The sequence below is a fragment of the Marmota monax genome, unplaced genomic scaffold (assembly GCF_021218885.2).
Source record: "Marmota monax isolate L192 unplaced genomic scaffold, Marmota_monax_Labrador192_F-V1.1 WCK01_AAM20220418_F8-fsc00131, whole genome shotgun sequence".
Lineage (NCBI taxonomy): Eukaryota > Metazoa > Chordata > Mammalia > Rodentia > Sciuridae > Marmota > Marmota monax.
The window spans coordinates 1,946,385-1,972,055 of NW_026693141.1; the positions used below are offsets into that span (position 1 = coordinate 1,946,385).

At 36.8% G+C, this 25,671-nt stretch overlaps 1 protein-coding gene across 3 annotated transcripts in view; it reads left to right on the plus strand.

The window, feature by feature from the left end:
* Nucleotides 1–25,671, plus strand: part of Chchd3 (coiled-coil-helix-coiled-coil-helix domain containing 3) — a 266,329-nt gene that overhangs the window by 53,785 nt on the left and 186,873 nt on the right. For all 3 annotated transcript variants that reach the window (XM_058582831.1, XM_058582830.1, XM_046455090.2), the window contains exon 3: nt 3,950–4,031. In XM_058582831.1, the coding sequence (XP_058438814.1) occupies nt 3,950–4,031 (82 nt within the window). The remainder of the gene's footprint in view (nt 1–3,949; nt 4,032–25,671) is intronic.

Genomic DNA, 25,671 nt, shown 5'->3' on the forward strand with positions numbered 1-25,671 from the left:
AAGATAGCTGTGCTTTGGTCCCTTTACATACCAGAAGTGATGTCAGCTAGCTGGTCACCTGAGCGTGTCTTCAGCAGCCCTGGAGTTTTGCCGTTCAGTTGCTGGACCTTTCTTGTCCCACTTCCCTCCCTGTCTCATAGCCTCATCTGTCTTCTCCTCACCCTACAGCAGGCAGTAGGGCTGATAACAGCTGGCAGAAGAGTGCAGGGAAGGAAACATCAACCTTCTAAGCTGAATTTCCATGTCCCCACACCACTGCCTCTGAAGGGCCTCGCCCATTTGGCTTCATGCCCATCCACCAATGGTGGCCTCATTGTTCTACCAGTTGATCACATCAGAGTACAAAGCTCACTGCTCATTTTGGATTTTCCTCCATAGGTAGCCCCTATGTAACAGGCATAATATGCACTATGAAGAGATGACATTGTGCTAAGTGAAATAGGTCAGATGCAGAAAAACAAATACTGCATGATCTTGCTTATACATGGACATAGAGAATAAATGGAGAACAGGACAGTGGTTGCCAGAGGCTGTGGATGGAGTGGGGAATAGGGATTAACTTGATATTATAAGGTAGGTTCTGGTGATATAGAACTTAAAGCAGAGTGACTTTATAATACTGTATCGTTTACTTGAAATTTGACAAGAAAGTGGATTTTAGGTTGTCCTCACTCCATATACACACAGATGATGAATATGTGTAGTAGTTGATATGTTAGTTTGATTATAGTGATTATAGCATAATTTGTATTTATGTGAAATAATCAGTGTACATCTTGAATATATACAGTTTTTTGTCAATTATATCAATAGAGTTGGAAAGAAACTTTAAACAACAAAAAGATAATGTGAGACTTTCAGCTCATTTTCAAAGCTGATCTGTTGATTATACTTAAGAGTTGGTAGACTGAAGTCTCACAGAAGCCTAGTTTTAATTGACAAATTAAATTTTGCTTGAGAATCTGGTTGAGTTTTGCTTGAGAAAACTTTTGGTGTTGTAATTGGAACTAATCTAGGAGAAGCAGCATGATTTTAGATAGGTAGGTCTACAGTGTGTTGATCCTAATTAGCATGCTTAACTTCAGAGTGTAGATTGATCTGGTAGGACTAATTAGGTTAATATTTATTTCAGTATTTTCTTCTTATGGAGTTACTGTCTGCGTACAACTTGAAAAGTTAGCATCACATTGTTTTGCTCATTTCTGAGAGGTAGATGGAAATGTGGCAGTCATCACCTTGCAGAGTGCATAGTCTAGAACTTTGTAGCCCACAGGTACACCTAACCTTGGGTGAGTACCCAAAAGTCAGGGAGTTGAATATATTTACCCAAAGTCTGGCTGGTAGAAAACCAAACTGTTTAGATTCTTTGGCAAGCTATCATGCTGGCAATTTCTCAGCAATTATTTGTATTGTTTTAAAACATTTAATTGTGGAAAAACTTAAGATTTTCCTGAATACTAACAGAAGTTTCTGTCCAATTGTTTCTCTAGTTTTTGTGTGACCATTTCAAAGTAGAAACCTTAAGATTCTTCTGTTTGGATTTTGGCAAACTAAATGCTCACCACGTATTTAACCTTATGTGCCTAATTTCTTTTAGTTAGCATAATGTTTTTAAGGTTTATCCATGTCGTAGCATGTATTAGTACTTCATTTTCTTTTTATGGCCTATTAATATCATACTGTGAGAGCACCTTCCCGTATCCATTCATTAGCTGACGGGCATTTGATTGTCTCCACTTTGGGGATTCGTGAATAATACTGTTATCAATATTCCTGAACAAGTTGTTGTGTAGACATGTGGTTTCAATTCTCTTGAATATTTACTTTACCTGAATGTGGAATCACGGGTTCTAAGGTTATTCCATTTTGCAGTTTTAGAAATGTCAAACTGTTTCCCAGCAGCTGTGCCATTTTATACTCCCGCCAGCTATGGATGAGGGTTCTAGTTTATCCATCCTCACTGAAAATTGTTATTGTGTATCATTTTGATGATAGAAGTTTTGAAATGGTATGTCGTGTGTGTGTGTGTGTGTGTGTGTATGTGTCTCAGAAAGGTTTTAAATTTAAAAAAAAATTTAAATATACTTTTTTTAGTTGTAGATGGACACAATACCTTTATATTATTTATTTATTTGTATGTGGTGCTGGGGATCGAACTCAGAGCCTCGCACATGTAGGCCAGCACTCTGCCACTGAACCACAACCCCAGCCCTAGGAAGGGTTTAATTTTATCCAAGGTTTTTAAAGAGATGTCACTGAGGTTTTGATATGCCTGGTGAGAAATGCTATTGAGCAGCTTTTATGTGCTCATTGGCCATTCTTACATCTCTTCTTTTGGGAAATGCCTGTTTATGTCCTTTGCCCATTTTTAATTGGGGTGTCTTTTTATTGTTCAGGGGTAAGAATTCTTTATATATTGTACTGTGTATACTCTAGAACCGTTCTCTTGTCAGAAGACACTGTTCTGTGGGTTCTGCTTTCACCATTATCCTTTTATTCTTCTTCTTTTGTCTGAGGGCTTGAACCCAGGGGCACTTAACTGAGTCATATCCTCAGCCCTTTTTATTTGTTACTTTGAGACAGGGCCTCAGTACGTTGATTAGGGCCTCGATAAGTTGCTGAGGCTGGCCTCGAACTTGCCATCTCCTATCTCAGCTTCCTGAGCTGTTGGCATTACAGGCGTGCACCATCCTGACCCTCTTTATTTTCATCATCTTGATGGTGTTCCAGCAACACTATGTTTTGTTGTTTTGTGATAGTCCACCACTGAGAGAAAACATCCTTATTGCATTCATATATATTTTTGCTACTATTCAAGGTTAGCCAAGTATTTAAGGATTGCACATATCCTATTAAGTTTTTGCATATGCTCTGAGGAAAGGCACATAGAATGTCTAGTTCATCAACTAATGTATCCAGAGAGAAGAGACAGTACTGTCTCGTTTTCCATCTAATAGGTCCAACCATTTGAAATAATGCTTGGTTTTTGTGTGTATTCCTAGATTCTCCTAAATGGTTCTGGTACTCTTTTGCTCATATTTTAGGCTGCAAGTTTCTAATGAAGAAGAGATACTATTTGCATATTTCTCAAGGCTCATGAGGAAATATGTAAAACTTGTCCATTTTATTTACCATCATAGTTGTAAGAATCTTTACAAAACATATCACATATCAAACATAGTCTTCTAATTGCAAAGGCCAGATGTTTCAAATCAAGTCACCAGGTATTTAGGAAGCTCCAGCTGTGTCCTCAGCAGGGTTCTGTGTCTCCCTTCAGTTGTTCGCTCTTGAATTCGAATGACATGTATTCCAGAAAACATGATTTCCAAATTTTTAAAAAATATTTTTTTAGTTATACATAGGCATAATATCTTTATTTTCTTTCTTTATTTTTACGTGGTGCTGAGACTCGAACCCAGTGCCTCACATGTGCGAGGTAAGCGCTCTGCCACTGAGCCACAACCCCAGCCCTGTTTCCAAATTTTCATAAATCACAAATGTCTTTTTTTATAAGTCATGAAAAAAGAATGTAAATACAATGATCTCCTCACTGTAGTAAATGACTTTCTTAAATAAATTTAGTTATTGAAGTGAGAAGATTTCTTCTCTGAAGTCCATTACAGCTTGGCCTCCATTAACACACAATTGTTAGACTTTAGTGGTAGGACATCATTTTAAAAAATGTGTACCTAGTGGATCAGTCCCCAGTGGGCAGTAAGCAGCTCTTGAGTTTATCATGCCTTTTGGCAGGTGTGGAAATTTCTGGGTCACCAGGAGACTCTTGTTAAATTACTCTTGAAGTGTAGTGCTTGGGAAATTTCAAGGAGATACCGACCACCTGGCAGAACTTGTGCATTTAGATCCTTCTCATCTTGGTGTTCCTGAGGGTTTTCTTTCCTTTGTTTTTAGGAAGTCACTTATTTTATCTCCTGCTCTTTGTCGATTCTAGTTTCTGATGAAGAACTAAAAAGAAGGGTCGCTGAGGAGCTGGCGTTGGAGCAAGCCAAGAAGGAGTCTGAAAGCCAGAAGCGGTGAGTTTCATGTTACTGCAGAGAGATGCTGGTGGACTGGCTGTCTGTATCATACATTTTTAGAGAAAAATGATTGTAAGAAGACACATCATTAGCTTATGACTGTACGTGAGAATGTGCTGCATGTTTGAATTTGGCTACTTTTGGTTTTGGATTGTGCTTATTAGTCCTATGTTACCTCTTTCCAAACTTAATTATAAATTATCATTGTATCTCTTGATAGTTCTTAGTTACATGAACAGTGAACCTTGTTTTCTCAATATATGAGAATAGTTTTTGAGGATTCCCCAGGAGTTTCTAAATCTATTAATGAATGTATTTAAAGATTTGAAAATTAAATGCCTGCTATCCTGCTATTATATATTCAAGTAAATAATATTGTAGCTAATGATGAATAGCGTACTTCATACATAATACCCCATTAACAAAGAGCACCAATTAGTAATAGGCTCACTTAAAAAATTAAGATGTTGGGCTGGGGATGTGGCTCAAGTGGTAGCGCACTCGCCTGGCATGCGTGCGGCCCGGGTTCGATCCTCAGCACCACATACAAACAAAGATGTTGTGTCCGCCAAAAACTAAAAAATAAATAAATATTAAAAATTCTCTCTCTCTCTCTCTCTCTCTTTAAAAAAAATTAAGATGTTATATAATTTGTAATGTTGGAAATCAAAATTTTCTATAATTCCTTCCTGTGGTGATGAACTCTCACATTTTATTCATTTTATTACTCTAGATTTTTTTTCTATTACATGCTTCTATCTTATAGTTGAATTATTAATGGTATTATGAATAGTAACTAAAAAGAATTCTATAGTAATAAAAACGGCATGGTATTGGCATCAAAATAGACTTGTAGACCAATGGTACAGAATAGAGGACACAGAGAGAAACCTACATAAATATGGTTATGTCATACTAGAAAAGTTGACAAAAACATTCACTGGAGAAAAGATAGCCTATTCAACAAATGGTGCTGGCAAAACTGGAAATCCATATATAGCAAAATGAAATTAAATCTCTATTTCTCATCCTGCACAAAAATCAACTCAAAGTGGATCAAAGACTTTGGCACTAGAACAGAGACCCTGTGCCTAAGAAAAAAAATAGGCCCAAATCTTCACCACGATGGCCTAGGATCTGACTTCCTTCATAAGACTCCTAAAGTACAAGAAGTAAAACCCAAAATCAACAAATGGGATGGATTCAAATTAAAAAGCTTCTTCTCAGCAAAGGAAACAATAAAGTGAGGAGAGAGCTTACAAATTGGGAGAAAATCTTTACCTCATGCACCTCCAATAAAGCATTAATCTCTAGGATATGGAAAGAACTCAAAAAACTTCATACCAAAAAACCAAATAACCCAATCAATAAATGGGCTAAGGAACTGAACAGACACTTCACAGAAGACGAAATAATTTGATCAACAAATATATGAAAAAGTGTTCAACATCTCTAGCAATTAGAGAAATGCAAATCAAAACTACTGTAAGATTTCATCTCATTCCTGTCAGAATGGCAATCATCAAGAATACAGGGAACAATAAATATTGACAAGGATGTGGGGGAAAAGGTACATTTATACATTGCTGGTGGGATTGCAAATTGGTGCAGTCAATATGGAAAGCAGTAGGCAGATTCCTCAGAAAACTTGGAATGGAACCACTATTTGACCCAGTTATCCTACTCCTTGGTTTATACCGAAAGGACTTAAAATCAGCATACTATAGCGACGAAGCCACATCAATATTTATAGCAGCTCAATTCACAATAGCTAGACCATGGAACCAACCTAGGTGTCCCTCAATAGATGAATGAATAAAGAAAATGTAGTATATATGTGCTCAATGGAATATTACTCAGATTTAAACAAGAGTGAAATTATGGCATTTGCAAGTAAATGGTTGGAATTGGAGAATATTATGCTAAACGAAATAAGCTAATCCCACAAAACCAAAGAGGGAATGTTTTCTCTAATATGCGGATGCTAATTCATAATAAGGTGGGGGACACTAGGGAAGAATAGAGTTAGCTTAGATTAGGTAGAAGGAAGGGACTGGAGGGGATGTGAGGAGAGGAAAGATAGTAGAATGAAACAGACATTATTACTGTTTGTATACATGTGACTACATGATCAATATGATTCTGCAACATGTATACTCAGAAAAATGAGAAATTATATCTATGTATGATATATCCAAGTATATAAATGCATTCTACTGTCATGTAGAACTAATTAAAACAAAAAAATTTAAAAAAATTAAAAAGAGAATGCTCATTAACGTATTTTTGTAATAGTAGAAAATTTGAAGCAATGCAAATACCATCCTGTGGGGCTGGACGATGAGCTATGGTTCGTGCTTACAGCGGAATACTAGTCAGTCAAGTAGATCCTTATGTGCTGAATCAAAAAGACAGGGAAGAGCTACAAACTGAAAAAAAGCAGCGTGCAAAACATAACAGATTATTTTTCTTTCTTCTTATTTGGCAAAAAGTACTACTTTTTAAAGACTTAAAGGATATACTTATTCATAAAAATGTGTGAGTACATTTTAATCCAAATAGAGTCAAGTACTTCCCATCTGTGCTATTTCTGACATTTGCATATAGCACGGAGCATTATGTGGTCTTGTGAATGTATTTCTTCTGTGAGCACCAAACACATGCCTGCCTCTGAGTTGATGCTGGGTATGCATTTGTTTTGTTTTGAACTATGCAACTATTTTGTTTGTGAGAATTAATGTAAAGAATCTTTGAATTGGATTGTCGTTCTCACAGGCTATAGGACCTTCAACATTTAATATAACCTCTTTGGGCCTGAAATCTTTCATCCCCATGATGAGGGGTTTGAAAAACGTTCTCTAATATGTTTTCTCTCTTGACAAACGGCTAAGCATGCCCACAATTTGCACAAACATATGGAACAGAATGAGTTGTAGATTAAGACCACCATTTTGTCAGAAAGTAGAAAAAGCTTATGGCTTAAGGTTTAAAAAATCAAGATGTAATTAGCACTGCCAAAAGTGTCTGTGTATATTTCAGTAGATTCCCATGTAGCACTTTGTAATTATTTAATTGGGTTAGTTTGATGGAGTATATAATTAGATAGTGAAGTTTAAATATTAAAAAAATTTAAATCACTTTCATTAAGAAGCAAAGAAAATCAATAAGTTCTGATAGCATTTCTTGTCTTTGAATTTTTAGTATTTTTAATTGAATTTTATTTTAATAAGGATTTTTTTTTGGTTAGTCTCGGGGTTACACTGCTTAATTCTACAACACATAGGATGGTGTTTTTTTTTTTGTTGTTGTTCTGTTGTTTTTTTGTTTTGTCCCCCCCACTCCCCATATGCTGTAGGCTTTTTGTTACAATAACCCTCACTGTGATGTGTATGTGTTTTTCCCTCCCTCACTATTCAACTCCTGTTCACTCTGCCTAGGTCCATGAAAGGGAAAGGGCAGATGAGATGAATAAAAGGTGCCCGTGAGAGCCAATTTCATATCTCCTGTGGAATGGGGCTGGCAGCCTACCTGCAACCTGGACAAATGACTATTGATAAAGAATTTATTTTCTGTCACCTTTAAGGAGAACAGAGGGTGGTACAGCCTTTATATTATTTCTTCTTATTTTTTTAAAATGTTTTGTTTGAAGCTTCCTTCATGAAAACTTCCAGCTGTCAAATCTTGACAAAAAGCATGTGTTCATCTATAAGATAGTTCTTAGAAGAATCAATAGCTTTCTTTTTATTTTTTCCCTACCAAAGAAGAAACTTTAGAAAAAGCATTAAGAAAGTTTTCTGTTCAGTCTTTTAAATGCAACTTTTTGGAGTGACAGAGCATTTATACATTATTGTGTCTGTTGCTTAAATTTGAATAAAGCCTTGTAAGCAGTTTTAGAAGATGGTTCTCGTGCTGTAGTGCTGTCACGTATATATGCCCACATTTTGTCTTTTCACCTCAAATGCACAGAGAACTGTCGACTGTGTTCTCCAGCATGTAAGATCTAAACATAGGCACATACCCATGCCAGTCTCAGATAAACCTGTTTGAAAAGGACTTTTAATCATGGAACACTTTAATTTCATTTAAAACTAGAGATGAACACAAGGAATTGACATAACGCATCACACACGGTTTTAGTTTTACAACCTTGTTGCATGTACATCCCTACTCACTCTCCCAGGTGGTGAGTGTGAGAAGCAGTACAGTTTTAACAGGCTGGTGAGCTTTGTGGCAGGGAGATATCCTGAAATGTCTTCTATCAGGATAGCTTAAATAAGGACCTTGTTCCAGTTAGATTTCTTTGATGGAAAGACTGCAACTTAACTCTGGTTAACTTATGGAGCAAGGGAATTTTTAGAGGCATATTGGACAGTTCTAAAGAATCAAAAGGAAGACCAGAGAACCATTAGCTAGGGAAGAGTTGGATACTACTAAAACTACACAGTGGGAAGTAATTCCTCCAAAGGAGACCAGGAGGAGGGCTCCGTAACAAAGGGGAATGGAGGTGGGTGGCTGAATTTCATTGAACTGAAGATGCTATCGATTTTAAGATGTACCACTAAGAAAAAAATTGCTGCAAATTATAACGCAATAGTTTGTCTCCTAGAGTTTCTTTTTTGAAACATCTCGTTAAGACTTATTTTGGATTTTTAAAAACATATGTCCATTTGTGTATTCATGAAAAGGAAAGAGCAAGCAAAATAAATTGGCGAAGGTGGTGATTCTCAACTGGGGTAGATTTTGGTCTCCAGGGGACATTTTGACAATATTTGGAGGCATTTTTGACTGTCATATTTGTCAAACGTTATTGGCATCTAGTGGATGGAAGCCTGGGATGCTGTTAACCATCCTATAATTCACAGGACAGGCTCCCTGATCCCTCCCTGTACAACAAAAAAGAATGATCTGGCTTAAAATGTCAGTTGTGGCAATAGCAGGAAACCCAAGCTTCAATTATTCTTCAGACCTTGTTCACATTGGGTTTCATTCCTCTGAATCACTTTTGGACTCGGGGTGTCGATGTTCTTATTTTTCCACACAATATCATATTCTGTGCCATTAAAACCTTGGCGACACCATATTGCTTAAATGAGATTGCTCCACTGTTGTTCCTGGGATTTTTCCAAGCTGCTGACACCAGTTCTGCAAATTTTGATGCTTACATGCAAGCTCTGACAACTGTGTCAGGGCTGCCGCCTGGCAGACAACAATCGTGAGTTGCTTTCAAGCGTGTGAAAACGTGCAAAAGATAGCAATCTAGAATTGGCGAAATATAATCTGTAGAAGTGCCAGGCCACAGCCCTTCAGATTAGGAGGACTTCTTGAGAGCCTTTCTTGCCTCATCTTCCACCTGGTACAGAAGCCCTTTTAGCATCTCTGACAGGTAGCACCACGCACATGCACATTTAGGTTCTGTTCAGAATCACTTAAAGCAAAGATATTTTAATTATGGCCTAAAATTTGTCCCAACTCTTTTTAGGCACAACTCGCTTAAAGTCTAATATGGATGTGGCATAGTCAGACTTACCCCAGAGTTTCTTACTAGAACCACAGTGACAGCACAGCTAATTATGAGAACTAAGACCATATGTCTGTTGTGTTCTCCTTCATTGTATTGTAGGTTTATTCTTACTTATGGAAATCTTAAGTGATTTGCTTATGTAACAAAATCATGCCGACCAAATTGCCCATATATATATGGGTCCACCCACTAAAATTGTTAAGTTTAATTTTGGAATCATAGTTTTGCTTATTGTGTTAGTCAGCTTTTTATCACTGTGAGAAATACCTGAGGAATATAAGGAAGGAAAGATTTATTTTGGCTCACAGTTTCAGAGGCTTCATTCTTGGCCCCCTGGCTCCATTGCTTTTAGACCTGTATTGAGGCAGAAACATCATGGCAGAGGGTGTGGCAGAGGAAAGCTGTTTATGTCATGGCAGCCAGGAAGGGGGGGGTAGAGGACACAATATAGTCCCCAAAGGCATGTCTGCAAGGACCCACTTTCTTCAAGCAGGTCCCACCTTCCAAAGACCTGACCACCTCCCATTCATCTGTCAGTGGATATATCCACTGATGTGGTCAGAACCCTCACGATTCGATCACTTTCCCAAGCCCCAGCTCTGAATATTGGTGCATTGGGTTGAGCTATCAACACATGTATCTTTGGGGAACACTTCATATCCAAACCATAATACTTATTGGAATATCTAATGGACAGAATAATTGCTCTGCATACATGCCAGCCATTTGGTTTGCCGTGTTAGTCTATATTGTGTGTTTGCATTATAGCTGACCATAGTGTTGGACCTTCAGCAGGTCAAAATAGCAAGGGCATACTATGCTACACTTTGAGTGTAGACTTTCAAAATGTGATGTACTCTTCCCCTTTGTCTTGCGCCCAAAAGTCAGTCTCTGACAGCAAGAAAAATGTGCCTACTCATGACCTTTGACCTTTGAATTTCACCTGTTTAACTATAAAGGCATAAGAAAGTATTTCAGTTTTAGTGACCTTTCTTCGAGAAACGAGAAGAAAGGAAATAGTTGCTTGATGTTGTAACTGGCTGTCCATCAGCCAGGATTATTTGCTTGCTATTTTTAAATGGATATCAGTTGAGATTTTCCTTCACTTTTAATTATTTGGAAAATTACATTAGATTTGTGAGTCTTAAAATAATTGAGCTTATTAAGTGGTTTAATAAATCAGTCATAAATTTTATCAGCTATCTGGTTCAGAGAACAGCACGGCCCATTTAGTTTTCCATTGATAGCAGTATGGATGTCATCAAATAAGGACTTAAAATGTATTCATACTTTTTAGTTTCTCATAATAATGCTGCAATTCTTAGGGATTGTACCTTTAGCTTAAATCCATTCTGCTTAATAATTTATCTTGATTTCAATATTAGATATTTTCAGCCCTTGGAGGATAAGGCTAAGATGGCGATGAGGACAGAGTTTGCCAGTGACAAGGAGGGCTTTGTGAGTCAGTGTCATGTTTAAAATATTTAAGGTGAGAAAGCACATTTTTTTTTGCATGGTGCTTTTACAGAGAGGTCAAAATAGTAAGGACATACTACTATGCTACACTTTAATGAGTATAGACTTTCAAAATATGGTGTACTCTTCCCCTTTATCTTGCCTCCAAAAGTCAGTCTCTGACAGCAAGAAAAATGTGCCTCCTCATGACCTTTGAAAAATAGCTGTTCTACTGAATGAATCACTAGGACTGGAAAATCTTGACCTCAGACTTTTTTTTTCTAGTAAGTGCGATGCTATGGTTTGGATGTGGTTTGTTCCCAAAGGGTTCATGTGTTAGAGACTTGGTTTCCATTGTGGTAATGTTGAAGGTAATGGAACCTTCCAAAGCTGGAGTCTCGTGGGAAGTCCTGGGGGCACTGCTCTTACAGTAGCTGTTGTGGGACCCCTGAGTTTTTGCTAGAGCAAGTTGTCACAAGAGTGAGACAGATGCCTGCGTCATTCTCTGCCTTCCTGTCTGGCGATGTGATGTCTCTCTCTCTCTCTCTCTCTCTCTCATACATACTCTTGCTGTGATGCCATCTGCTGAAGATCTTTACCAGAGCTGAGTTAATGCTGGTGCTGTGCCCTTGAATCTCCTGAACTATGAGCTAAATAAACCTTTTTCTTTATAAAGTTAGCCTACCTTAGGTGTTTTGTTTTAGTAATGAAAAATAGACTAATGCACACAATTTTATATTGTAGAAGTGTAGTCTATGTTCTACATTATATTAAAATAAGAGCAGAAAAAAATTAAATCATGCCTTTAAAATTAGGCACTAACCAAAGATTATAGATACCTGTCTTATAAATCTTATCTTTGTCTTAATTTGGTGTTGAACACTGTTTTCCTGTCATAGACACAAATCATACAGTTGTTATAAAAATTACATAACTTTAACCTACATGTACTTTCTGGATATATAATAATTTAAGGAAAATACAACTTGAAGGGAACAAGTATCTTTGATAACTAATAAATATCAAGGCTCATTGTAAAAGCATAGTTTTGAAAAGACCTTAAGAAATCAATCACTACTGATTATGGATCATATGGCAACAGATTAAGGGCAGAAACTGATAATAAGAATCCAATAGACTCCATTAGGAGATAGATATGAAAGATATTTTTAATTTTTTAAAAATTTCATCTCATGACTTCTTTTGGAAATACATTTTTCATGTGAATGTGTAATGTAGTTTTACATGATGTAATGGATATTTTATTACAGGCTTTAAAGGAATTAAAATAATAAAAAAAGCAGTCACTACTGATACGAACACATAAATAAATTTTACTTCTAATTTAAAGATACTTGCAAGGAAGTGAATAACACAAATTTGAGTTGTAACTCTTCATTGATGCACACCCAGTGTCCGAGTGTGGCCTGCACCACCCTGCTGTGATGAGGACGTTTGTCCTTCCAGTGTCTGTCTTCATGTAGGCAGTGGGCAACATTTCTTGGTATTAACTCCAAAAATTCTTCTGTAGGTTACCCTTAAGAAATCCCTCTGGTGTATGATAGCCCACTGTTTTATTTATTTCTATTTCTTTTTAACTCCATTTGATTCTCTGTTTTTCTTTGCCATGCTTTCCGCATTGCTGTTGTGTGGTACCCAAGCTTTTAAAAATTTCATTCTACTTTCAAGTAGTTAAAGACTTAGTCATTCTGAATGTAATAGGAAGATGACATCCCAGCCACTCAGTATTTTTCACTGGAAGATGATTGGAAGTGCTGTTTATGTACAAGGTTTTGGAATCCTGTGCCATCTGCTACTTTCATCTTTTTTCTTCAAGTGGCATTTCTCTATTTTTAATAGAGACAACTGCTTTTCTATAACCAACAATTATAGAAGGTTGGATTATCTAAGTCTGTGTTTTATTCATATCTTTTTAGTTCTTTTTCCAAATCCAATTTCTTTCCTATTGATGCTCTGCTGTTGTAGAATCCTGCTCTGAATCCTATTTGAGAAGCTATTTTTACATGGCAAGAATTTCCAACTTGGAAAACCAAAGTCAATCAAGCATGCCATAGAAATCTGTAACTTTTTTACTAGGTATAATAACAACAGTGATGTTCAACCACTTCTTGTTCAAATGTTTCTTTTGACAGTAATTATAGTGTTTTCTTTCATGAAGCATAGTGTTTGAAGCAATTTGTGCCCAAGTTGGTTTTTGCATTTGAAGTCTTTAGGAATTGATTTCTCAGTGTTCTATCGTTGTAATAGTTCTTGTTGAAGTTTCTTCATTACCTGGAACAATTTAAGTTTTCTTTTTTTGGTCAAGAGAGGGAGTTGTAATGGATTTCATAAATTGTTTATTACTCCTTACATATTCCATTAATGTGTATTGTTGGTGACCGAGGTAGACAGAACCAGATCAGATATGGATTGCCCCATGGTCTCATTTAGTCTGAGGTCATAGAATCCTGTTGTCTCTTGTCATTATGTAAACATTGATTCAAAGGAAATCCAACATGGAACCCCAAATAACATTGCTCTAAGAACCTGCTAATTATAGCCAAGACTGCGGACCTAGAGTTCTGTCAGCACTTTTGCCCTATTTTCTTTGAGAATCTATGTTTAAAGTTTAAGTTTTTTGCTGGTCTTGGAGGTGTTTGAAGCTTCCTTCAAGAAACCTTGAAACAGGATCATTTGGTCTCAGATTTGGGCATTTCATGGAAGAGGACTGGTACTCTAATCCAAATTGCATTTGTTGGGTAGACTTAATTCTTTTTCATTTTAGAAGTTGAGGGGGCAGTGGCCTGATGTTCATTTCCTAAAGTCTGAAAGTCTATTTATGGGCAGTAGTCCATATAGGCTGGACCGGGCATGGCTGATCTCAGTCCTGGGCCTTCTGGTGGCCATCTGCTGGTCCTGCTGGTAATGCTGTGATAGGAAGAGTATAAAACATGTGAGGCCCTTTTATGGGGTTCACTCTGGAAATGCTGGAGAAATATAGTATTCCCCCTTTCTTCTCTGTTAACTTTAATAGCTTTGCCACTTGGGCTTTGAGTTGAAAAGTAGAGGCAACATAGTTGCAAATCAAATGTTAATTTTATCTTAGAGTTATAATTTTTGAACACTGGAATATTTTCCTGTTTAAGTATTAACCCTCTTTTGCCTTCTTTTCCTGGTTGGAGAAGACTGTTAAAAGAAGAGTAACTTATTTCTGTTAAACATTTTAGTGAGTGAATCCATATTCTCTTGCATCTCATTCTTATCTAGAAGCAGATATATTTTGTTTTTGTTAAAAATTTCCTCACAGTTTATAGATGGCATACACATTGAATATACACAGTGGAATCATATATTACCATATATCTGCTATGAAAACCATTTTAGAGTAGAGAACATATGCCCAATGAATATAAGAAAAATAACAAAAATAGATATTGTTTTCTTCTAATTTCATGTGCTGACAGTGTTTTAAGCATTTTTTTATGTTTAAACCCATCCTCCTAGCACCCTTATGGGTAGGTATTTCCATTATCTCCGCTTTATAAAGGAGGACACAGGGCAAGTCATTTTCCCGGGGCCATATCTAGTAAGTTATTGTTCAGAGATGTGACCCCATGTCTTGTACAGTTCTTGCACTTAAACATCCTGTGGTCCTTACTTCTGTGTACAGCGAATGTCTTCTTTAAAGTTTTCCATTTACTATATGGAAAAGAGTAATAAGCATTTATTTGGATCTTTTTCTTCTAAACCAGTAGTAAATAAAAGGTCTCTTAAAAATGGTCTCTGTTTTATGCTATTGGGTATTAGACTTGGACAGCCACTCTCTGTGACATTCTTAAAACTTCCTTTATCCTAGGACCAAACTCTTTGAGAATCTGTGTTTAAAGTTTAAGTTTTAAAGTATAAAGTATAACTTCCTTTTCAAACCTTGTTTATGTGTACAGCTTTAGTGAATGTGGCAATTGAATTCTTGTTAGTTCAGTTCTTGTTAGCTTGAGATTGGGACAATTTCTTAATAGTGTAGTGGAGAATATGTGGAAGCAGATGGTTCCCTGCACTGGGAACTTTAGAGATGAGTATCTTCTTCTGGTCAGTGAGGTACACTTGTGTCCACTGGCAATCTGCTGAGTTCAGTGGAGCAGCCTGAGTACTTTCCACAGTGGAGGAGTTTGTCGACCTCCCTTCAGGAGTCAGGAAGCAGTAAAGAGTACAACATTTACTTTGATAAATGGTTGTGGAGTGGAAATAATTTTGCACTTCTCCATTTATAGTCTTTCTTAGACTTCTTTTTTCTCTTTTTTTTTTTAACCAGAAGACTGACTTACTCCATTGTTTTGTATTGGTTGTATTGCTTGATGTATTGGGTTTTTGGCTTATAGTGTTTGTTATAACTAATTTATTTGCCTTTTGTATGATAGTCAAGTCATCACCTTTAGTCTCCATGCTTATATGTTTTTATGATCTATTAAAAAATTACCTGAGGCTGGGGTGGTGGCTCAGAGGCAGAGCGCTTGCCTAGCATGTGTGAGGCACTGGTTCGATCCTCAGCACCAAATAAATAAATTAATAAACAAAGATACTGTGTGTCCCTCTACAACTAAAATTTTGTGTATAAAAAAACTTAGTTTCTGGGACAATTTGCCTTTGAAACTAGAATATTGAGTTCCTCCAGTGAAATATGTTCATGAGCATTGGAGCAATTTATAAGTTGTATACTACTCACAGTTGCTTCCTTACATATAAACTAGCTAAGCTCCTCCGGGCTTCAATCATTTTATTTGGAAGGTTTTCAATTTGCCCCATTCAGATGTTTTTAGTGTCAAGTATGAATTATAAAAATGGTAGTTAGTCACATAAATGTTTCAACTCATGAGTTAAATTTAGGTTTCATCATGGCTTCTCAGAGGATCTTGTAGAATTATTCTGTTTTGTGAGTGCTGATTATGTTAAAACAAAAATCTTTCAAAAACCCATAAATCACAGTGTGTTCTGCTTCATGGTGGGATTGATGGATCAAACCAAATCATATCAAAACAGTACAAAAAAAAATGGTCACTGACACCACTGATTTAATGTGAGAAATGTCTATTTATTAAAAAACGATTATCCAACAGAGTTTCAGCAACTCTTAATTCCAGGAAACCAGGTATGTTTGACTAAAAAAGGTCAATCCTCAAACTCCTAAAAACATGGATAACAGTGGTTTGAGGAAGACAGACCAAAGAAATATGTACCTCTTTACCCACCCACTCTCCTTTGTTCTTCTCTCCATAAAATCACTCACACATTCGTGTCCTAGGGGAAATGTATTCTTAGCATGTTATATATAGTTTTGAAAGCAAAGCAGGATGGAATAATGTTGTATAACCAGCTTTCTTCCCCTCAGTACATTCAGATCTCAAGTAGACTTTAGATTGGATAATCAACACCATTTAAGAAGGCTTTTCCTAGGAAAAGTAATGCTATTAATGGAAATATGTGATAATGTGTGATCCTATGTATCATTCACAGCTCCCAGGTTTTGAGCACTTCCTTTGTCCAAGCACTTAGCACATATTGATCATTTCATTCCTGCTGCACTCCTATAAGGCAGGTTCTGACCTGCTGGTCTCCTCACTTTGTGGATGAAGCAGCTGAAACACAGAGAAGTTCCCTTGCTTCCGGTCACCCTGCCAGGAAGGGCAGGCGCTGGGGTGAACCCAGGCTGCCTGGCCTCTAAGGCCATGTCAGACTGTGTCTCAGAAGCTAAGCCGTTTCTGTTCTAACAGCGACGTTTCTTATTATATGTCTGAATGCTCCATCTGAGTCTCCTTTGAAGCAGTTTAGTGAAGGTTTACATTTTGGAGGTTTTTAGCACAGTCAGCTAGGCCTTGATTATGGAGCTCAATAAATAAGAAATTTAGTTTAAAAAGAAATTCACAAATGAAAGGACTTCTTTGGTGTTTTTGTTTTTTTTTAATCCACAAGACTATATATTGAAATAAAACTGTCAAAATACTGTCAAACAGTGGGTGAAGATTAATATTTCTGTAGATTTTGCTGTAATTTGTTGGAAATTGTGCATTTCTTTATGAATATATCTGTCAACTGTGCAATTCAGTTTTTATAGAATTAAAGAAAAGAAGTCCAAACTATTTTCCAAGTGAGTTTCTGTTAACTTTCCTCAAACTATTGAAAATGTAAATATGTTAGTTTAACAAAAAGGTGAAGGTAGCATCAGAAACTTGGGTACTTATTACTTTTTTTTTAAAAATATTTTTTTAGTTGTTGATGGACCGTTATTTTATTTATTTTTATGTGGTGCTGAGGATCAAACCCAGTGCCTCACACATGCTAGGCTAGTGCTCTTCCACTGAGTTACGTCTACCTTTGTGTCTCTACTTTCCCTGTTCCTTCCAATTAATTGGGCTTCAATGTCTATATTTAAAATACAAGTCCCTTTCCATTCCTACTTTAGTCTTAGTCTGTGGTTCTCAGCTGTGGGAGATTTTGCTCCTTTGCTATGTCTAGAACATCCTGGATACCACCAGCATCTATCAGATTAGAGGCAGGCAGTGCTGCTAAATGTGCCCCAGGGCACAGGACAGCCTCTTTCAACAAAGAATCTTTCCATCCAAAATATTGCTAGTGATGAGGTTGAGAGACCCTGATCTAAGCCATTGTCCTTCTCACTTGTACTATTACAGGGTCACCTGCAGGGAGCCACTCTTGTCTTAGATTCCATTTTCCACAAAGCAGTGTTAGCAGGCTTTAGAAATGTATTTTGACTCTTGCTGGTTTCCTTGCTTAAAACCTCCAGCTGCTTTTTAATTATACTTAACATAATGTACAAGCCCTTTCTCTTGACTTTTGTCCTCTGTCTGCTTTCCTGCATTCACACACTTAGACCCCCCCTCACCCTGTCATTGAGCACTTGGACCACACTGGCCACTACACCTGCTGGTTCCAATAGCTCTTTATCTAGTCTACTTTCTCCCCCTATTTTGCATGGTTGGCTCCCTCTTGCTCTTCACAGTTCCTCTCAACCCCACAGAGAGGCTTGACCTGGTCACTTTGTGGAAAATAACTATACAATTCTCCATTTTTCTCTCCTCTCACTCGAGCTGTCCTTTTTCTGCTTTTGTATCTCTGCAACACTTTATCTGTTTCTTGTTTCTCTCCTACACTGGGTGTGTGAGAGCAAAACTCCATCAACTGAGAAGTGCCAAAAAAGAATGGACTACTAAATTCTAATAGTATTTTACTGTTGCAGCTAAATGGATTAAAACGAGATATAATTTGTACAAAATGAAAAAGAGGTAGGAGAGTTATCTTATGACAACAAAAGTTACCATTAGTGATCACCTCCTGTGTCCCAGGTGCTGTGCGGATACAGGTATGTGCTTTAGCTTGGACCATCCTTGAGCCCTCTGCTGAGGCCCGACTTAGTGGGGGTTAGATAGCCCAGAAGAGACTTCCCTCTCCTTCCCTCCCAGGATCCAAGGATGGGTAATACCCTTCCCAATGATCTGGGGAGCAAATGGATATGGTAGCTATGCTTTCTGTGGGATACTTTATAATAAGAAGGCAGCTTACACAGGTTACATACCTAACCCTAGGCAAATGTGATTGTGTCTTCCCTTCTAGTAGGCTTCATTGTTTTTAGGTTTTCTTATGGGAACTGCGTGGACACAGTAGGTGATCACTAAATGGTAATTGTTGTTGTCATAAGATTTTTTGTTTGTTTGTTTCAGGTGATTTAGGCAAAAATGTTCTACTTCTCCCTTCCTGTCCTGAGATAATTGCTTATTTTGCTTCATTTTTAGTGAGCACTGTCTAAAAGTAAAAACTGACAGTATGAGAATATATATACTCTAAGCTTTGGACTATTTTTATTTTTGGCTAAAAACATATTCAAGATTTGTAACTCCGTGCAAAACATATACTATATTTCATATATTTTGTTCAGTTGGGAAACTGAACCTGAACCTGTTTCATATAAGTTTTTGAGCGTTGGCAATTGGGACAGTCAGAAAGTGCCCTGTGTCTGTGGGCATAGACCTCTGACCCATCCCCATGGACCTGGTTGAAGATCTTCCTCTAGTCCCTTGAACACATGGGGTTTTAAGGTCAGTTGGAGGATGGAGTAACATGGATTTGGATCTAGAATCCCTGCATTCTTTACCTGGTTGGGTGAGAGTTTTTGTTGAAGCCTGAGATCATCTCTTCCCTTCTTCTGATCTCCTGGGCCTCCTTGGCCCCTGGAAATGAGTGCACGGCCACCAGCTGAGGCACTAGGGAAGGTAGAAGCCCATAATGACCCTTGATGACAAAGTGTTCTGAGTTTCATCCTGTGCCTGGGCATTTTGTGTGTTGAAAGTTGTCTTGTGCTCTGTCTCGTGTATTTGTCCTCCCACTCACTACCTTTAAGTGTTTTTCTTTTTTGCTGATTTTTTTTTTCTTTTCCAGCAGCTTGTCATAGCAATGACACATGCTCAGCAAACTCAGCCTTAGACAGCTTTTTGCAGACAAGAACAACAAATTCGCCAGTCAGGGAACAAAGTGAGAGAAAAATGAAGAACAATATTAGAAAAGAACCCTTTGGGAAGCTGCACAAAAAATGTTATATTAAAATCAATACCAGGGCTTGACCTTTTGTGGTACTGTATATTTTAAAGCCTCCTATTGATTCTCTTTTAATAACATGTTTATTCTAGTTTACTGACATAAGCCTAGGGAGAATATAAAAGGAAAAGATCAAATTCTTTATTATGGTGGTCATTTAAATTTGTCTCAGGTATTTTTTATGGCTCACTGGTGTTATCTGTATTATTTAACATATTCTTATGCAGAATAAGACTAAGAGGTTATGAAGTGAATTTTTTTCTTTTGTTGAAATTACTCTTTTTTGTGACATATAAATATACCTGCTCCCCCACCCCATTAGAATCTTTTTTCTTTCTTTCTTTTTTTTTTTTGGCAAGTGGTTAGAAGACAGAAAAATCTGATCTTGATTGATAGTTCTTTTTTTTTTTTTTTCCAGTTCAGAAAACCACCCATAGTCTAATCTGTCGAGTCTGGGTACATTTGGTGATAGTTCTGTGCACAAAGACAGATGCCATTTACCATATAACTAATGGCAAAAAATGTCAAAGGATAGAAAGTCTCCTTAGCTGACCCCTTTGATTGCTGAGTCTTGTCATTTCCAAGACAAATATTCATTGCTTTTCCCCAGTGTGGTCGTTCTCATGCTGCTCAGGATGGCATCCTCCTAAGGATAGTGTCCAGTCTTGAATCAGTTGCACTGTGTGTTCATCTCCTGATGGAAAAAACAATTAATTTTCCCCTTCATTCAGATGATTTTCTTCAACATACAGATATTAAGAGATACCCAGAACAGCAGGAAGGACTTGAGAGAGATACCTGGAAAGGTTATCTGGTAAATGGCAAATTAAATGAGATTCAACCTGTGGAACATCAAGTTAATAGGCTTGGGGAGAAATAGGATGCTTGGGTCTAATTCATGGTTTTAATATAATAGTCCCGTTGTTTATGGGACAGCTGATATAACATGTCCAGAAGCCAGACAGCAATTCCAGGAAGGCTGTAACGGATTAGAGGACATTTTGAAAGGGCAAGTAAATTAATCAAGAAGCTAGAAGAATCAAAAGATTGGGATACATGTATTATAGCGTGGGGTCTATAATACATGACGCACAGCAGGGGGTCCCTAGGGAGGTGGAGAGTACCTAGTTTTCCTCTACCCTCAAGCCTCTAAATGCCTAGGAACCTGGTGCCTGGTGCACTGACTGCTGGGATGGGTCAGGCATTGGTCCCTGAGCAGCAGCCCTGCTTGCCAGGGTCACAGAAGGTCAGTGATGCAAAAGCTAGCTTGGAAGCAAAGGTGAAACTCAAAACCAAGATGAGAAACTGTCCAGCCTTCAGAACAATTAACCAATCTCCGGTGGAAACTGAGTCATGGTATATGTCCAAAAACAATGAAGAGAAGACAATGACTAAATGTTAAGTGAGCCTCTTCTAGAGTCTGCTTCTGCCTGCTCCTCTTACAATATCTTCATGACTGTAACTTTGTCTGCTTTCTCTGTGTTCTGTTATTATCCTACATACAAATATCTTCCTAGAGCCTAAGAATATCTGTAGGTTGAAGTGAAGAATCATGTGGCACATAGTACTAAGAAGTGTTTTTTTCCTAATTCCCCAAATAACATACACTGATTAGAAAATTATAGAAATGCAGCTAAACAAAATGAAGAAAATTGCCCATCCTACTATTCACCCCAAACCACTATCAATATTTTGGTATGCAGGTATACACCCACAGGGGGAAAATTAACATAAGTGATTATCATATTGTTATTATTTTTATTAGCTGCTTTGTTTTTGCTCCTAAGATGTGTCATGAACATATTTATTAGTGTATAAATTTATGGTAGTTCATTATTAGACATTTAGGCTTCAAATAAAAGGTTGAGAATATTTTACTATTATGAACTCATTGCATTGAATATCCTTGCATAACCACTATTTCCTTAAGGTAGATTCCTATAAGGAAAATTACCAGGTTAAATTTTATATAAAATATCATTATTTCCAAATTACTGTCAAGAAATTGTACTAGTTAACTAACTACCAATGCCAATTTCGTTTTTTGTTCCTTCAACTTCTGCAAATTTGAGGAACACAGTAAAACTAATATTGTATTGTTTTATACTCATCTCACCTTGCCTTATCATATCTATTTATTTGGCTAGTATTTTCATGGGTGTTTCCTAATGGGATAGAATATTTTGATGCTCTTGTTCAGGCACTTGGTAATATTGACAAATTATTTTGGTTTGTTGTTAAGTCAATATAGTTAAAAGTATGAAAATCTAACTTTAATAATGTTTTCTTGTTAGTTGTCTGTAGGTATAAATCCTGTCACTTAGACCTATATATATCCAATGAAAGACAATAGATATATAATAGGTACAATTCAGTATACAGCTGGTGATACTCCAGTCACACTGGATTGAACTTCAGTGTTTCTGAAATTTCCCAAACAGGTGTCTCCTAAATGTGATTTAGTTAACTGATGTCTACAAATGTGTGATTGTGTCATAAGATCAAGTGACAGAAGAAATAAACCAACTCGAGAATTTCCATATTTCCAGCTTTAGAAGTAAAACAATATCTTGTACATAGTAGGTATTCAAAATCATCTATGGTTGAATTCCACCATTTCTTTCATCTTTTGAAGGATACTATGGTGTTTGTCTTTTGCTTGGTACCAAAACAAAACAAAACAAAAAAGAAAAAAGAAAAAGAGCATATAAACTAGAAAATTGAAATGAGAAATCTATGGGAAGTGAAATGAATGAATAAACTTTAGTCTTAAAAATATTATAAGCTTAGACTTTTGTTGATTTACTATTTCTTGATTCTCCTACTATCCTGTTTTTAAAATTTCTTTTGTAATTTGCACATATTTTAAAAAATGTTGATAGTATTATTCTGGAGTTATAAATAAAGATTTTTGCTTTTTTTTTTTAAAGATAGGGTCTTGCTATATTGCTCAGGTTGGCCTTGAATTTCTGGGCTCAAGCAATCCTTCTGCCTCAATTTTCTGAGTAGCTGAAACTATAGGCATGTATACTACACCTTACCTGGCTTTGGAACTTTTGTTTTTCTTTTAGTTGTAGGCGGACACAATACCTTTACTTATCCATTTTTTATGTGGTGCTGAGGATCGAACCCAGTGCCCCACACATGCTAGGCAAGTGCTCTACCACTGAGCCACAACCCCAGCCCATGGAACTTTTCTTGATTACAAACTAACAACAGACGCACATGACTTGTTCATTGTTCACACACACACACACTGGAGTGAGGATGAACCTGGAGAGATACAGATACTTCATCCTTAAGCCACATAAAGAACATAGAAATGGCATTTTAGAGATGGAAGATATTTATTTAAGCAGAAATAGCCTAGAAGAGGAGTCAGAAGAGACCTTGTGCTAGTCCTGCCTTATCTACTCACTGATCAAGAATGAATCAATTTCAGTTTTCCTGTGTTTAAAAATGGAAATAAATATAAAAGCACTATTTCTCTCCTAGTTTTGTTATGAAGATGAAATAATTGTTTGAAATTGCATTGAACTTATAAACTATAATGATGCTGCTGTTTTAATAAAAAATAAGAATGATAACTATTACCACATTTACTTCTGTAACTGTTAATCTCTTGAATAAATGCCCTCATTATACAAATATGACTGTGGCTGTTTGATACAGATGTTAGCTCAGCAATGCTCAACTTTTACGTTCTTTAGCTTGCCATATTGTGGCGATCAGATCCCCAAGCTGTGCATCTGCTTATGAAAGTTCTTTGCATTTCAGTGTGACACTATTTTAAAAAGTTTCTTTAGCGCCTCCCCTTTCTTAAGTCAGGTGTGGAATCTGTTCACCCTTCACGTTACCTTTTCCGCTCCTATCTTTCCCTGTGTCTTCTTGTTCTCACTCCCTTTTTGGACATTGTCATAACTCAGTGCGTACCATGGATTAGTTAACCTGAACTGGACTGGCTGGACAGTTTTACATCTTGGTTTTATTTGTTCTCCCTTTTCTTTAAAGTGTCCTTTCTGACTCTTCGTGTCGTGGGTGCTCTCGTGGCCCACATTTTCAGTCAGTCCTCCCGTTCATGACTTCTGAGTCTGCTCCATTGTTCTCCTCCAGGAGATGCATAGACTGGTTGGTAACACATATGGACAGGTCTTAGTTTTGTTTTTTTTTAGAATTGTTCTTCCCCAGTAGCCCATTAATTTTCATGTTAAATCTTTAACGTGTCTTTTTTTTTTAAAGAGAGAGTGGGGGGGGGGGAGAGAGAGAGAGAGAGAGAGAGAGAGAGAGAGAGAATTTTAATATTTATTTTTTAGTTCTCGGCGGACACAACATCTTTGTTTGTATGTGGTGCTGAGGATCGAACCCAGGCCGCACGCATGCCAGGCGAGCGCGCTATCGCTGAGCCACATCCCCAGCCCTTTAACGTGTCTTTTAATTCCAACATTCTAAGTGTTTACCTTCTAAAGGAGAGTCTTGGTATAAATCATTTTCAACATGCTGAAGATTTAAAAAGTCTCAGGTTAAACTGATTTATACAGATGATGTTATGCGCCCTTATTGATCTATTATTTCCCTATTTAATCTGTGTTTATCTTAGCAGGTATTTTGTAGTAGCAAGTTAGGTGGGCTGGGGATAGCCACTCAAAGGTAGCAGATCACTGTGGACAGGAGCTTGAGTTGAGGCATTGAGCCTGAGCAAGTGTAAAACACAAGACTGTAAATTTGAACATGATAACTGAATTGGAATCCATAGTCTTGGGACAGAAAAACAGAAGAAATGGTCTTTCCAGCCATGTGGTGTCTTTTTCTGTCATATATGAGGGATAGTGATAAAATTATCATTTGCTCAGTTATCATGCTTGGAGTCATGTGATATCTTTAGTTTTATGTGTCTCATGCAGATAAAAACAAAGGATCCGTTGTAGTGCTTGTTATTCTTAACTTTGCTTTTAAAATCTAATGGTCTTTCTTGTCTTCTCAAGGGACTGACCCAAATCCAAAGAGGTTAATTTGCCATTTTAAAAGCAAACAGGTCTCTAACTATTTTAAGACCATGTTTGCCAACTCTGTATTCCTTTAGCACTGTAAACATGAATCTTAAAGGAATTTTTAAGAATTGGCAATAGTGGGAATTTTATGTTCTTTTAACAATCTTTTGAAATTGTACATTGTTTTTGAAACATTTATCTTACTTGAGATACTGCCTTCTGGGGTTCATCTTGATTAATTTTATTTATCTATATATCTCCTTAATACTTTTAGGATTTGGTTTTTCATGAACTATTTGAATTGACCTCATTGGTTTTTTTATATCTTTTTCTACTCTATTTCCTTGCTGGTAGACATAGCCAACATACTCCAACTCCTGGAAACTCAAATATATGTTTTATTTTTCAATAACTTTGGTGTTTCATTTCATCCTGGGAACTGTAATGAAACTGTATAACAGTGTTACTGATTTTCATTTTTATTCTTGCTCAATCGCTGTTTAAATGAATGGTAAGTTAATATCATTGGCACATTCACTGCTGATATGAATGCATTGTGTTTGAGGTTTCAGGAGGTGGTCATTATGATGTGACATTAAATGGAAGAGCAATTTTGGAAAGGGCTCTATAGATATTTGAAAAGAAAAGGAATTTGTAAATGTGTCTCTATTTAAATTGTACTCCCATTCTGAGTTAATTCTATTAAGTCAAGCTAAAAATGAATTAGAAATTGAAGCAGGGTTGTGGCCTCTAATAGTCTTTATACATAAGTGTTTTTTTTTGTTGTTGTTGTTATTTTGTAGTGCTTACCTTTATTCAAGTTATCTCTGTATAAAGAATGCTCTTTGTTAACTATTAATGCACTATAAATAAAGTTATTACTAGGAAAGCCCAATTATCATGGATTTCTATAATTATAGGAATATGAAAGTCACCAAATTGTAGGGGAAAAAAAAAACCCAGGGCCAAGAGTTAATGTCTCTTGGTTTTAGAGATGTGATTTGCATGCCAGCTTTGCCATTTAGTAACCCGTTATCCTGAGTGGGTGACTAAGCCTTTTTTGCCTCAA